The sequence below is a fragment of the Anomaloglossus baeobatrachus genome, chromosome 4 (assembly GCF_048569485.1).
Source record: "Anomaloglossus baeobatrachus isolate aAnoBae1 chromosome 4, aAnoBae1.hap1, whole genome shotgun sequence".
Taxonomy (NCBI): domain Eukaryota; kingdom Metazoa; phylum Chordata; class Amphibia; order Anura; family Aromobatidae; genus Anomaloglossus; species Anomaloglossus baeobatrachus.
In genome coordinates this window covers 197,090,622-197,104,881 of record NC_134356.1, presented here as the reverse complement: position 1 = coordinate 197,104,881, position 14,260 = coordinate 197,090,622, and the positions used below count along the sequence as shown (strand labels likewise).

The following is a 14,260-nucleotide window of genomic DNA, read 5'->3' as shown; positions in this document are numbered from 1 at the left end:
GCACACCCTAGATTACGGCTCTTTTAACAAGTTCCAATTGTATGCGGTTCTTCATTTGTGAAACACACGTGCTTAACCTTGGGATAAACTGCCTTAGCAATGGCATGTCAAAACCTTTTTATTAAAGTCCATGCAGGTTTGTGCCAAAGTAGCTCCTTTGGCTCCGAGCCCATGCAGTCCGCTATCTGGGCAATTGAATACATTTGACGTGGAGGGAGTTGAATGGCGTGTTGATTTTGGAAAGGCAAGTGGAAAAAGAAAGCCGTATCTTGTATTCTCGCAGCTTTCAGTCTGAGATGCTTTTAATTCATTAGGAAATGGCGTATACGTGTCGTGCAGATTAAAAATAGTGGTGGAGATAAATACAGCCGAGGTCAAAGGTTCTGAGACAGATCACGTTTTAGTTTTCAGTTTGCTGCTTGTGTTTTTCTAGATCTTTTAGTTACTGTAGCTGTATCTATGTTCTATGATTACTGAAGTGCAATTATAAGCATTTCATAAATTTGTATACTATGACTATCTACAGTGTTAGGCTATGTGCACAGTTGAAAAAGGATTTTTCTCAAGAAATTTCTTGAGTGAAGCATTGGCGCACCTGCGTTTAAAAAACGCAGCAGTAACGCACCAAAAAACACATGCGTTAAATAGATAATGGATAGATAGAAGGATGGATGAATAGATTGATGAATAGCTAATCGATAGATGAATAAATAGATAATGGATAGATAGATGGATAGATACAGTGTGAGGACACACTGCAGTTCTCGCGAGCGGTAATGTGTTCACATTACCGACCGTGAGAAATGACCTGTAGTTACCCCTGTAGCATCGCTCACTGAACGAGGCTGCATTGAGTATGTGTCAGACGCAGCTGGATGCAAGAGTCATGGGACCTGCGTAGATTACGCCGGAGCTGTGTGTTTGGGGGGGTTAATAAAGTGGTGAAAGAGGGGGCTTTTTTGTTATTTTATTTAAAATAAAGGATTTTTCGGTGTTGTGGCTTATTCACTTTACTTACAGGTTAATCATGGAAGCTGTCTCATAGATGCTACCATGATTAACCTAGGACTTAGTGGCAGCGATGTTCTAAAATTAACTCGTTCTTACCCCGATTGCCACCGCATCACGGCAATCGGGAAGAGCCCGTAACACGCCGGGACTGTCACATAATGGATGCCACATTCTCGGGGCAGCGGCGGGCTGATATTCTTGGCTGCGGGAGGGGGGGGGAGCAATAACAATGGCCCTCGCCCTCCCCAGCCTGAGAATACCGGGCCGCCGCTGTATGTTTACCTTAAACGTTAAGGTACGGTAAAAATACCACGGAGCCCATGGGTTTTTGTTTTTTTTTTTTCCGTTTTTTATTTTTAATATGTACATTTGATTTCTATGTGTATTATATATATCTGTGTCTGCGTGTGAGTGTTAAATGTGTGTATTTTCTCTCTGCTCAACTTCCTCTTCCTATCATAATGGCATCACTTCCCTAGAAAACGCAGGGCAGTGATGAATATTATGTCCTGAAAAACGGGGAATAATGCAGGAAAACGCAATGAAACGCACAGAATTTGCTACCTGCGTTATTCCTTGTGGTATTTCATGATTACATTACAGTCAATGGAGTGAAATAACGCAGGTACCTGCAGAAATGAAGTGACGTGCTCATTCTTTTTCTCAAGAAAATCTACAGAGAGAAATTTCTTGAGAAAAAACGCAGTGTGCACACAGCTAATTTTTTTTCCATAGGTTTTGCTGGGGAATGTCTGCAGAAAGGTTACAACCATTTTCTCAAGAAATTTCTCCAGCAAAAACGCAAAAAAGCGGGTAAAAACAGTGTGCGCACAGGGCCTTAACCCTTATTTTTCAAGGCTTATTCTCCCAGACCAAATCCCGACTGATGGTAACCCATTCATGCCTAATCGGTGCTTGGAGTTTATTACAACTTCTATGTTCTTGTTTGGCCACCCGCTTTTTGAAGAATGACCATAGGTTCTCTGAATGGTATCTAAATCTTCTACAAGAGCAACTTCTCCCAACCATCTAGGAGCAATTTGGTGATGGACAATGCTTTTTCCATCATGATGGAGCACCATGGCACAAGGCAAAAGTGATAACTACGTTACTCGGTTAACAAAACATTGAAATTTTGGGTCATTGGCTAGGAATTTGTTCAGATATTATTCCTAATAAGCACCCGTGATCAATCATCACAAAGCCGGTGACCAAACAAAAATACTGAAATTGTGATAGGCTCCAAGCACTGAGTCGGTAAAAATTTGCTGCCATCAGTCAGGATATGGCCCAAAAGCTGATATCCAGCATGTCAGGGCGAAATGCAGAAGTATTAAAATTAGGATCAACGCTGTATATATTGAGTCTTCATAAACTTGATGTGTTTGTTAATAAGTGTAAATGCTTATAATTGTATATCAGTAAGCATAGAAATGTCTGACTAAAAGATCTAAAAACAATGAAGCGTCAAGCTGGGTGAAAAGCAAAAATTGTCAGTGTCAAAATGTTTGGCCATGACAGTACACTTTGCCTGTACACTGATGACATCCAAGTGCAGTCCGATATATGCAGAGCAGTCAATAGAGAACATGGAGAAATTAATTTTTGCGTCTTCTCCGCATCGGTGCTCCGATTGTCGCATGCAAGAGTCAAGAACATAGAGAAATTAATTTTTGCATCTTCTCCGCATCGGTGCTCCGATTGTCGCATGCATGAGTCAAACCACAGTACAATGACACTTGGTTCACGCTCGGAGCAGAACCAGACCATGAGCCGACCGAGAAATTTTAGTTTTTCCCATCTGATTCTCTCCCATTGAATGCTACAGGCTCATCTCCTAATCCTAAATGTGCTCACGTGATGATATGTGACGGATTTGTGCGTAAGCTTGGGCCGTGCATTGTTATCTGAGCATATGCTAAGTATTTTTGTGACCACACTAGTTAATATGTGCATATCTTACTTGTATCATATCCCGTAAATGCATTCAATTGGGAATTAAAGGAAGAGTTATATAGTATACAAGCAATCACTTGTTCTGTTGGGTGTATTGGTTTGCTCCCACCTCCTGATCATAAAACCTCCAAAAATTATGAACGGATGGACTATATACTGTATATTCTAGTGATGCAAGTACCTTACACAATGTAATGTACAACCATGAAGCCTAAACATTTGGATAGACACCTTTTTTAAAGGTTTTCTAATAACATAGTTATGGGCTAACATTGAAGGAGTTGGGGATATCATAAAATTAACATCTCTGATTAGTCTTTTCTTAACATTGTTCCTTTTTTGACTCTAGGTTTGACATCTACCGGAAGGTGCCTAAAGACCTAACACAACCCACCTACACTGGGGCTATCAGTAAGTGATCTCTCTTCTATGCATCTGTTTCTGTGAATGTATTTTAATGATTTAATCATTTTAAAGACAAAATAAACCAAAATGTGTTCTATCATTTTTCTGAAGTAAAGCAGAGGATGTTGAACTTTTTCTGGCTCCTGCCCAATTTCTGATAATACATGTCAATTAGGTATTGTCTGTATGTTGGTACCCCATTCCAGATAGCTAATGGTAATTTACTAATCTATATTGCAAGGAAGCATCATTTTAATAAGTTAAACCAAGCTGTCTATAGACAATTGTTAGCGCTTGACCCCCAAACCATTAAATCTGCAGCTAGGTTTATAGGCAAAGTGTCCCCCCTAATTTGCCTGGAATCGGGTAATAAATTTGGATGAGATTTTTTATATACCATAAAAAATCCCCAAAAACCAGTGCTGATATGAGGTTTCTTATCTGATTTTTATTACACTTTTATTAAATTGCCATCGTTGTTTTAGACAATAATTTTTTCAACAAAATACATACAATAATACAACCACTTATCAATTGATAATTTTCATTACATGAAATTAAAATAAAATTGAAATATTGGTGCAGGAAACAAAATATCAGATATCTGGTCGCAATGCCCCGGCCGGCGGCAGATGCGACTATTTACCGGTAATATACACCAAATGATGTTTCAAGGCATATGTTATATTATTCAATGCCAATAAACTAACGCTGCAGCACAGTTTTCCAACCACCTGGAGGGTTTTTTTTGTGCCAGTCCAGAAGTAAGAATGTTTTTGATAAGAGTTTAAAACATGAGCAGCACTTTCATAATTCCAATACCCTTATGTGGGTTTGAATATACTGCGTTCCAGGATTGTAGCGGTAATGCGATAGAGCGCTGGCTCATCAAAATGTTCCGATAATGATTTACCTGCGAGCAGTCTCAGGCATCAAACTTCCATGAAGTGGGTGACTACACGATACTTTCTCCTCCTGTAGATTTACAGTCGTTTTCGTGCAGGAATCCCTTATTTGCGCTCTTGGACCAAGCGGAGCAGAGCCGACAGAGCACTAGTTAGTGCTGGCTTCCAAGGCACAATAGTTTGTACCTTTTTTTTTTTTTTTTTTTTTTTCCTTCTTTCTTTATACACTAGTGTGAGCAAGCCCTAATGCACATAAATACTGAAGATCTCTGTGACTGAACTCCATGATCTAGACATGTACAGGCCCAAAAGCACTAGAAAACGTAGCTTCAGTATGCTCAAAACCATATGAATAAGCCACAAAAGTTTGGGGATTCTCTTTGGAAATATTAAGAGATGGTTCACTAGTTATTTAAGGCACATCGATATAATGTTAAGACACAAGGTTTCTCTCAAATACCTTGTGTTGCCAAAAGTGCTTGTGAGCGGCGCTATTGCGGTCGGCTCATCTCCTTGTCCTGACCCCTCGGCTTTGTGACCGCTGATGTCCGGTGATGTCACGTTAACTTCCAGTTGACCTGAGATTACCAAGCCCGGCCCCAGTCATCGTGAGTGACTGAGTTGTGGGTGGTGTTTCACCGCTCATAACAGCCCAGCGTCGCTCCTTCTTGCGACGCTCTGAAGTGAAGGAGGGAACAGGGAGATACTGAGCTGTGATGACCAATGAAACGCCGCCCACAGCCCAGTCAATCAGGAAGCCTGAGGCCGGCTGTGGTGATGTCAGGTCAACTGGAAGTTGACATGACATCACCGGACATCAGGGGTCACGCGAAGGGGGTGAGCAGACAGCAATAGCACCTCTCACAGGCACTATTGGCAACACAGGGTATTGGAAAGAAAACTTGTTTCTCAACATAATATCAATGTGCCTTGGAAAAATAAATAGTGAACCATCCCTTTAAGTAAAATGCAAGATTTTGGAGCTTGTGGATCAGAGGTATGGTCTGGAGAAGAAGGAGGTTTTCACATGGAGGTGCTCGATGATGCTTTGGGGCTAATTTGCTTCTTTTGACACTGAAAATCTGCAGTATGTGAAGGGCAAGATGTATTCAATCAAGTATCAGTAAACTCAGGCGAAAGTATGATGTCTCCTGTGGTTAAGCAAAGTCTTGGATTGCAACACAACAAGGGTCCCAACCATACCTCAAAGTCCATCAAGTCTTGGTTTTCGAAGTCCAGAAGATTGTGAAGTGGCTGTCACAGTTGTCTGTCTTAAACACCTTAGAAAATCTTTGATGGTGTTTTGAAGGAGGAAGTTACAGCACGCAAATTGAAGAATATTAGTGAGCTGGAGGCTATTGTCCATAAGGGATTAGATTCTTCAGGAAACCTGCCAGAAGCTGGTGTTTGGCTATAAATTATGTTTGCAGCAGGTTATAAAAGTCGAAAGTGCTCTACTGAGTGCTAAAGATGTTTGTCATTAAGAGGTTGAATAATTAGGAGACTGAAATAGTGTGTAAAAGGCCGGGATCACAGTAGCGTTTGAATTGGATGAGTGCACTCTGACAATGTTATTCAATGAGGCAAAAAGAAAAAAAATTGCAGCATCATGCGATTGGCAGTGTGTCTCGGATCATGCGCACCCATACAAGTCTGTGGGTGAGTGTGAAAAATCAGACTGCACTGATGACATGAGAGCACAGTCCGATATATACAGAGACAGGCAATGGAGAAGATGGAGAAATGAATCTCTCCATCTTCTCCTCACCTGTGGTCTGGTTCTCACATATGAGAGAATCAGTACACAGTATGACACTCAGCTTATGCTCACAACTGATCCTGAGCCGAGTGTTATTGGCATATCACATCCGATCTCTTGCATCAAATGCTATACGCTCGTCTGGCCCTGACCAAAGTGTCATTATGGGATGAATTTGGAGAAACCACTTGGTATATTAGTTGTTTGAGTTATTTAACTTGTCCTTGCTTGATTGGTTTAATACAAAAGGCAGAAAGTTTGAAAATGTTGCTCATAAATCTGATATTTAAGCAGGGATGGAAAATTTTGTATGTGTGGTTTATCTGAGTGTATATTGAGTCTGTGTATATACTGGCTTCCATTGTATACATGATAGTGAAGAGCCAATCACACTAGTTTCCTCACTGCCTATACATCAGTTGATCATCCGGATGCTGATGGCCACGATTCGTGGATGCTCCAAACTTGCCCTTTCTCCACATATGACCAGAGCCTTGAATTGAGCAAGTGTCATCTGACAGCCGTTCTGTTTCCTGAAGACGGATAGAGTTACTATCATCATGTGAAATCTCCTTTCTTTGCTTTTGGCGAAAAGGCTGTAAGAGTCATCCAGAGGTTCTGTTACACAATTGTTTATCATATATCATTTTTAGATGTAGAAGATCTCATATTTTTGTGTTTGAACATTTCCTCTGATCTGAGCACCCCGTAGATCTCCCGAGTTTGCTAGGTTGGGTTTTCTGTGTCCCAGAGTGATCCTACGGGGGTCATGTAAAATCCAGTATTTAATTTTAGTGGAATGTTGTCTGAAGAGCAGTTTTAGAGGAGGGCTTTTAGGTCTACTAATGAATAGAATGAGCTTTATAATTTAGTATGAATTCACATTGTAGTCACATGCTGGCTAAGACATTTCTTCCTGGTATTTATTTCCTCTGACATCAATGCAGATTTGCAAAATACGATTGCGGTAACAATGCTCTTTTGTGCCTTGCACACAATATTCTTTCAGGTCATGCTTATCCATGGCCACCAGCCATAGTGATTTACAGAGTCTACTTCTTTAACTGTTATATGATTTAATAAGAAAAAATGTAAATAGGTTTTCATTGCAACCATGGAATTATGGCGTATTTTTCCTATAAGCAACATTTATTACTTATCCACAAAATGATAAATGTACAATGTTTGCCGGGGGATCTAGCTGCCGACACTCCCAACTGAATCCCAAGAACAGGGGTCCAGAGACCCCTCAGTGAATGGAGTGGTAGTGTGCGCCTGTGTGATCACCACTTCCATATACTGGGAATGAAAGTGTTGTCTCACATGTTCACTATAGGGTACTGTCAGACCACCACTATCGTGATCGGTGGGAGATTATGGTGGTGCTGTTGATTTACATGGTGCATATGGCTTAGGCTACTTTGACACATCAGTTTTGTTGGCAACAGGCACAATCCGGCGTGTGCCTGATGCAACGGATCCGGTGCAGAATATGCAAAAACGGATGCACTGGATCCTTTTTTATTTTTTGATGGATCCGGTATACCTGATCCGTCAAGAAACTGATCTGGCGCATCCGTTTATGCATCCTTTTCGTCCGTTTTTTTTTTTTTTTGCTGGATCCGTTTTTCGTTTTTTTCCAATAAATTGGAGCATGCTCAGTTTAAAAAAAAGCGGATCCAGCGGCCGCATCCGTTATTTTGCCGCATTACGCCACATCCAGCGTCCATAGGCTTCCATTGTAAATCACGCCATATCACGCCGGATCAGGTGCGATGCGTTTTTTTTGTCAGAGACAAAAAACGTTACAAGAGACGTTCCATCCGGCCGCCGCATTAGCCAATTACGACGGATCCGGCAAAAGCCGGATGCAACGCAAGGCCATCAGGCACAATTCGGCGCTAATACAAATCAATGGGGATAAAACGCATCCGTCGCCAGATCCGTTTTATCCGTTTTTTTCCGGATTGTGCCTGATAGAAAAAAAAACTGATGTGTGAAAGTATCCATAACGCCTTAAGTTCTGCGTACCATATTGGGTTTGAAATCTGCATAGTCATGTTGCCCTGCATGCCACTGCTGTCCTCTTGTCTTCACCATACACAGGAATACTGGACTCAGCCAAGTGTTCCTTTATTTTCTATGAGACAGCCACTGCCAGACTCATCTGGCAACAGTTTACATTCCTGCTGAAACAAGGGATTGGCCAATGTAATTCCATCGGACCAGTATGTATCTCGCCTGCCATCATGTGTCTGGAGAGACTGGAGGCTCCCATGTACATTGGAGGGCCGGCTGTTCCTGCGATATTGGCGGGTTCGGTTTCATTTAGTCTAATGTACATGGTCACCTTAGTCTGGCCTTTCACTTAGGATAGCCGAAAGTGGAGTGCTTATTGAGCTATCGGTTATTTATTCCAACTGCTGTTTACACATGTACTTTTGGGACAGCCGAATATTCATGTATTTTCAAAGGAGAGAGCGAAAAAGGTTTTTGATAGTCAACTAGCAGCACCTTACCTCTTGATTTACTATTATCTCCTCCGACATCATTTGTTGGAGGAGAGCTTGGAGGTCACCATACAGTAGACGGTGGGTTGATATCTGTGGTCTAAACCAACTTTTGCCTATTATGTTTTGGGGCCCTTAGCTTAGATCATTAATATGTTAATTGGTCTCTGGGATTCTAAATCCCAGAGACCAATCTAATGGGGATCTGGCCGTGGTCACCTGGCAGCTCTCGATAGGGCTTCCAAGAACAGGCTGTGCACTAGCTACTCTTGTCAGTCCCAGGGAAGTCATGTCCTTCAACCTTTATTGTACTGGGATAAACTTACATAGGGGCCCAAGATTAAGGCCTTGGAATATCCGCTGGCAGGAATGGTTAACTCGCCAGGTCAGAATCAGGAGCGATTACAAGGAACAACATTAAAAATAAGAAAAAATGTAAGTAAAAGAGCCGAGATCAGAACAAATCTCAGAAGCTGGTATAAAATATGAATGGCAGTAGGGAGCATGAGACTCTATCAGTTTAACCCTAGAATGCGCAACAATAGAAATCTACAATAGAAAACAAGTAACATAGCAGGCCGGCGAGGCACCAGGTATGTGTTCTAGGGTTAAATAGAGAGCCCAGGCTCACAGCATAGAGAAATTCTAAGTAGCTGGGAATTAACCCCTGAGCTTTCAGGCTGGGCAGTACCCAGGAGTAAAACAGGACGACCTTGTAGTCGTCTTGCGGACAGAAGTGGAGACAGAGAGGACAGACACTGGCATGGATGTTACCGCTGCTTACGATATGGTGCAGTGTACCATAGTAATCACACTAGTAGCTCTGCCTAGGAACACCCTATATGTACGGTAGCTTTTGTAAAAATGTACAGAAGCCATTTATTGCCTTTTTAATCTAATATGGCCCTGCAGTTTTCCACAGATCATGTACTGTCATTGTATCATTTCTTGTGCCTTTCTCCATGCCATGTGATACAGTTTGCACATGAATGCATTAGTTTATTGCAATCTCTACGTATGCTGTCTCATTCAGGAGGACCAAGGATTCATCAGCTGTGAGCGCTGCTACCTACCGTAATACCTGAGCTATGCAAGTGGCTAATCGGCTTTGTGGGGATTTTATGCAGGCCGGAAGTCTTGCTACGTCACCATGCTAATGAACTTAGCTACTTAACCGCTTGTCTCCAAGTTCTACAGGCAGGGCATTGTCATTGTCATTGTGCAGACATGTATAGTATTTTCAGCACTTCTGCCTATGTATTGAGTTGACTTATACATTTTAGAAACACAAAGTTAGAACATCTCTATTTTCACTGTTATTGTAACTGGTTGAGACAACAACATTTTGCATGTTTAAGTAAGCCCATTTCGAGATGAAAGTATGGAGAATCTTATACACACACACACACGCTGCTGAGAAGTCTTTAGCCTTGTGATTTTTTTTTTGTGTATATGGTAACAAATGTTACATCACATGAAAGCCTTATGTTTCTAATATATGTTGTCAAAATGTTGTGTTTGTTGCTTATAGCATATGTGTTGTACGCACGTGGCAAAACAAAATGGCGGAGTCTAAAGCGATATTCAAAGCAACTGAGAACAGAGGAGTGATAAAATTCTTGTTTCTGCACAGAAAGCCTGCAAAGGATATTCATGGTGGTAAGTCACAGACGATGGGGGATCAATGCCCTTCATATTCCACAGTTAAGAACTGGGTTGCCAAATTTAAAACGGGCCACTTCAGCACCAATGATGAGGAACATCCTGGACGACTGAGAGTGGTTGTTGTTGTTACGGAGATCGTCGATGCTGTGCACAACCTCATACTGGAGAATCCACAAATTTCAGCCAAAGCAATAGCAGACATCATGGGGATTTCCCATGAACGTGTTTGTCATTATCCATGGACACTTGGACATGAGGAAGCTATCTGCAAAGTGAGTCCCCAAATGTTTGACAACAGATCACAGAAGCATGCAAGTGAAAACGTCCCGATCTATTTGTCAGCGTTTCCGGACTGATAAGAGCATCCTTGAAAGACTGGTCACTATGGATGAGACCTGGATTTATTTGTATGAGCCTGAAAACAAGGAGCAGTCAAAAGAGTAGAGGCACAGTGGTTCTCCTCATCCAAAGAAGTTCAGGATGCAAAAATCAGCCCCTAAGGTGGTGGTGTCTGTGTTCTGGTATAAAGAGGTCATGCTGCTAGTGGACTACCTTCCAAAGGGTTGAACCATCAATGCAAGGTATTATATTGAACTTTTGGACCAATCGAAGGCAGCTCTGAAGACCAAAAGGTGCGGCAAGCTGTCATAAGGAATCTTGTTCCTGCAAGACAATGCCTCCGCTCACACTGCACAAGCAACCATGGCAAAACTGGTAGAGCTGGGCTTCAAGCTGGTTGACCACCCACCTTATTCACCAGATCTAGCTCCCTCCAACTATCATCTGTTTCCAAACCTGAAGAAACACCTCAAGGGTACCAAATGTCACACCATTTCTGATGCCATGGCTGCTATGGATGCCTGATTTGAGGCACAACTGAAATCCTTCGTTTTGCTACGCTTACAGAAGTTGGAATACCGATGTAATAAGTGTGTTGACATCAGTGGAAACGATGAGGAATAAATGTAAAGTTTCATCATCCTATCTCGTCTCCTTCTTGGTAAAGACAAAGACTTATCAGCAGCCGTGTGTGTGTGTGTGTGTGTATGCGTGTGTGTGTATGCGTGTGTTTGTATGCGTGTGTTTGTATGCGTGTGTTTGTATATATGTATGTGTATATATGTATGTGTATATATGTATGTATATATATGTATGTATATATATGTATATGTATGTATATATATGTATGTATATATATGTATGTATATATATGTATATATATGTGTATGTATGTATATATATATATATATATATATATATATATATATATATATATATATATATATAGCATCTATTTTTATCCTTCAACAATTTAAAGGTGTTTACAAGTCCAAACCATTTCCTATTTTATTAATTGTGAGTCTTATTCTGGAACAGTACCACTTATCTATATCTTCATAATGCACTCCCCCCCAACCCAACCCCCTGGCTTTGTATTGGTGACGTCTGCTATTTTTTGTAATGTTTGGTTTGTATGTGAAACCCATGCTGACTTGCCTCCTGCTTGTGACAGTACAGTCATTATGCATTGATTCTTTCAGTAACCCACCTGCTGTCTTCTTTTTTGCAGTTTCCATTTGCTGCTGTTTCTTCATCACCTTTCTGTTTTTGTCAGAGTTGACAGGATTCATTGCTAATGAAATGTGAGTATTTACCACAGGTAACCCAGTTAAACAAGTGTGGGGTGCAGGGAAGTGCTTTGGTAACTATGTATTTGCAGGAAAGGTCAAGAATGGATGGCCCAAGAAACTTTTGACTTGCTCTATCCTAGTATCATGGACAGAGTATTAGTCAGGCTAGTTTGATAACCCCTCTAGAAAAATGTGCTGAAGCCCCTAATCTCCCCCAAATGCAGGTGATTTGACTCTTTAGACAGATTTAACCTGTGGTTTCTTCGCTAATCTTTGTTTGAGATTAAGATCATGTTTTGTTTGATTGTTGAAAGAAAATGCAATTGACCCAAATGTATATCCAAATTCTAAAAAAAACTATAGCCCACTAGTGATAAACTACTGCTGATAAAACAGTGATGCTATCAAAACTAAAGGAGCCCAGTAAGTGATTATGCTGCTCCCAGGATTAGGTGGCATATCCTGTGACAGATTCACTTTAAGGGAGTTATCTAATTTAGCAGAATATCCGAATGCTTAATCCTACATCAGTGTGGTAGACACCATCTTCTGTGGAACGAGAGAATCTGGATCTCATCCAATAATCTTCTACAACCAATTATCTATTCTTACATAAAATGTATGAATGAAGTTCACCAAAGTATAAAAAGGTGTAAATCTTCACGAAAGTAAAGTACAAGGATTAAAATATATATAAAAAATAATTAAATACAATTTTTCATCCCGTAAGAGTGCTTCATAAGGAAATGACTTAATACTTAAAGCAGGTTTTTGTGTTAAATGTTGGCAAATTGCTGCCCGTGGCGCACAACATCGCTTACACCCGCCACACATACTTACCTGTTCAGCGACGTCGCTGTCGCCGGCGAACCGCTTCCTTTCTAAGGGGGGCGGTTCGTTTGGCGTCACAGCGGCGTCACTAAGCGGCCGCCCAATAGAAGCGGAGTGTCGGAGATGAGCGTCCGGAACATCCCGCCCACCTCCTTCCTTCCTCATTGCGGGCGGCCGCAGGTACGATGTTGTTCCGCGGTCCTGCGGTGTCACACGGAGCGATGTGTGCTGCCGCAGGAACGACGAACAACATCGTACCTGCAACAGCAACGATAATCGGGATAGGAACGACTGGGCACGATCAACGATATGGTGAGTATTTTTATTCGTTAACGGTCGTTCCTGCGGTGTCACACGCAACAAAGTCACTAACGAGGCCGGATGTGCGTCACGAATTCCGTGACCCCAACGACATCTCGTTAGCGATGTTGTTGCGTGAAAAGCCTGCTTAACTCCCTGTGGTTTCAGGAGATCCACAAATACTACATTATCCACCATGTCCAGATCCCAACCCTTTCTTTTACTATCTAATACGTAATATGTAAAGGACATTATGGCGGGAGTGGGAGCTGGTGATATCACCTATTGTGATTGGTGGATTTTGTATTTTCAGCTGTGTATAGAGTTGTCACTTGTTATTTCAATTCTGCCTCTGCTGATAAGGAGCCTGCTGAAAACTGTTCCTAAAAAGACAGAAAGATTAGTCTAAAATAGCTCTAGTGGTTACTCTATAAATTGCTAATTTTTTTTTTTTCTTCGAAGATTGTGATTTTGAACCAAAAAATAATTGTCAAAAATGTTATAAAAAAAATAAGCGAAAACTTGACGTAAACAATAGTTGATTTTCTGATAATAGCTTCCCTTTTAAGTAGTGTGTATTACAGATGTGCAAAGATATCCACACTAATTATATAGCCATTCAGGAAGACTACGTACGTAATTATTACACGTCACATATTTAATATCTCTACAGCTGTAATATAGACAGACATCCCAACAATGTGTGGTGAATCACAAGCAAGCCTGGTCTTAATGGTTAACTCTGTAAAGTGGAAAACATGACTACTACTATGACGTGTATGATCCATATGGTTGGGACTCCGTCAGTATACACAATTTTATCAATATATTTCCTGGGCCCCCTTTTACCCTTCACTGCATGGCGCCAGTGATGATGAAGAGTGTGAATTGATTGTGCCGGCTCGGAACATGTCTTACTCATGTATGACTATATACTCCGATAAGTGTCCACTGGGGTCAATAGTTAAATAAGAAATAGACAGACCTCAAAATCTTATAAATGTGACTCTAGTCAGCATTGGAGAACTGATGATTTTTTAGGAATCCAGGTACAGTATATATGGGTGAGAGAAATGGAAATGATCAATGTCTATTCAAGTTACTTTTTAATGATTGACGATCCCAAGTACTGTTGAGTTGAGAATGCCCCTTTAAGACAACATAAGTTTGAAAGCTGGGGGATAACTTCTTGATCTTTCTAGGTCTGATCGCTGATGCCCTCATCTTGATAACGTGGGCTCTTCAGAGTGGTGGTAGATCATGTCCTCTACCATTAGATTCCTTCTT

At 41.2% G+C, this 14,260-nt stretch overlaps 1 protein-coding gene across 1 annotated transcript in view; it reads left to right on the top strand.

The window, feature by feature from the left end:
• Window positions 1-14,260, top strand: part of ERGIC1 (endoplasmic reticulum-golgi intermediate compartment 1) — a 140,284-nt gene that overhangs the window by 44,678 nt on the left and 81,346 nt on the right. The window contains exons 2-3 of the mRNA XM_075342352.1: window positions 3,317-3,378; window positions 11,782-11,854. Of these exons, the coding sequence (XP_075198467.1) occupies window positions 3,317-3,378; window positions 11,782-11,854 (135 nt within the window). The remainder of the gene's footprint in view (window positions 1-3,316; window positions 3,379-11,781; window positions 11,855-14,260) is intronic.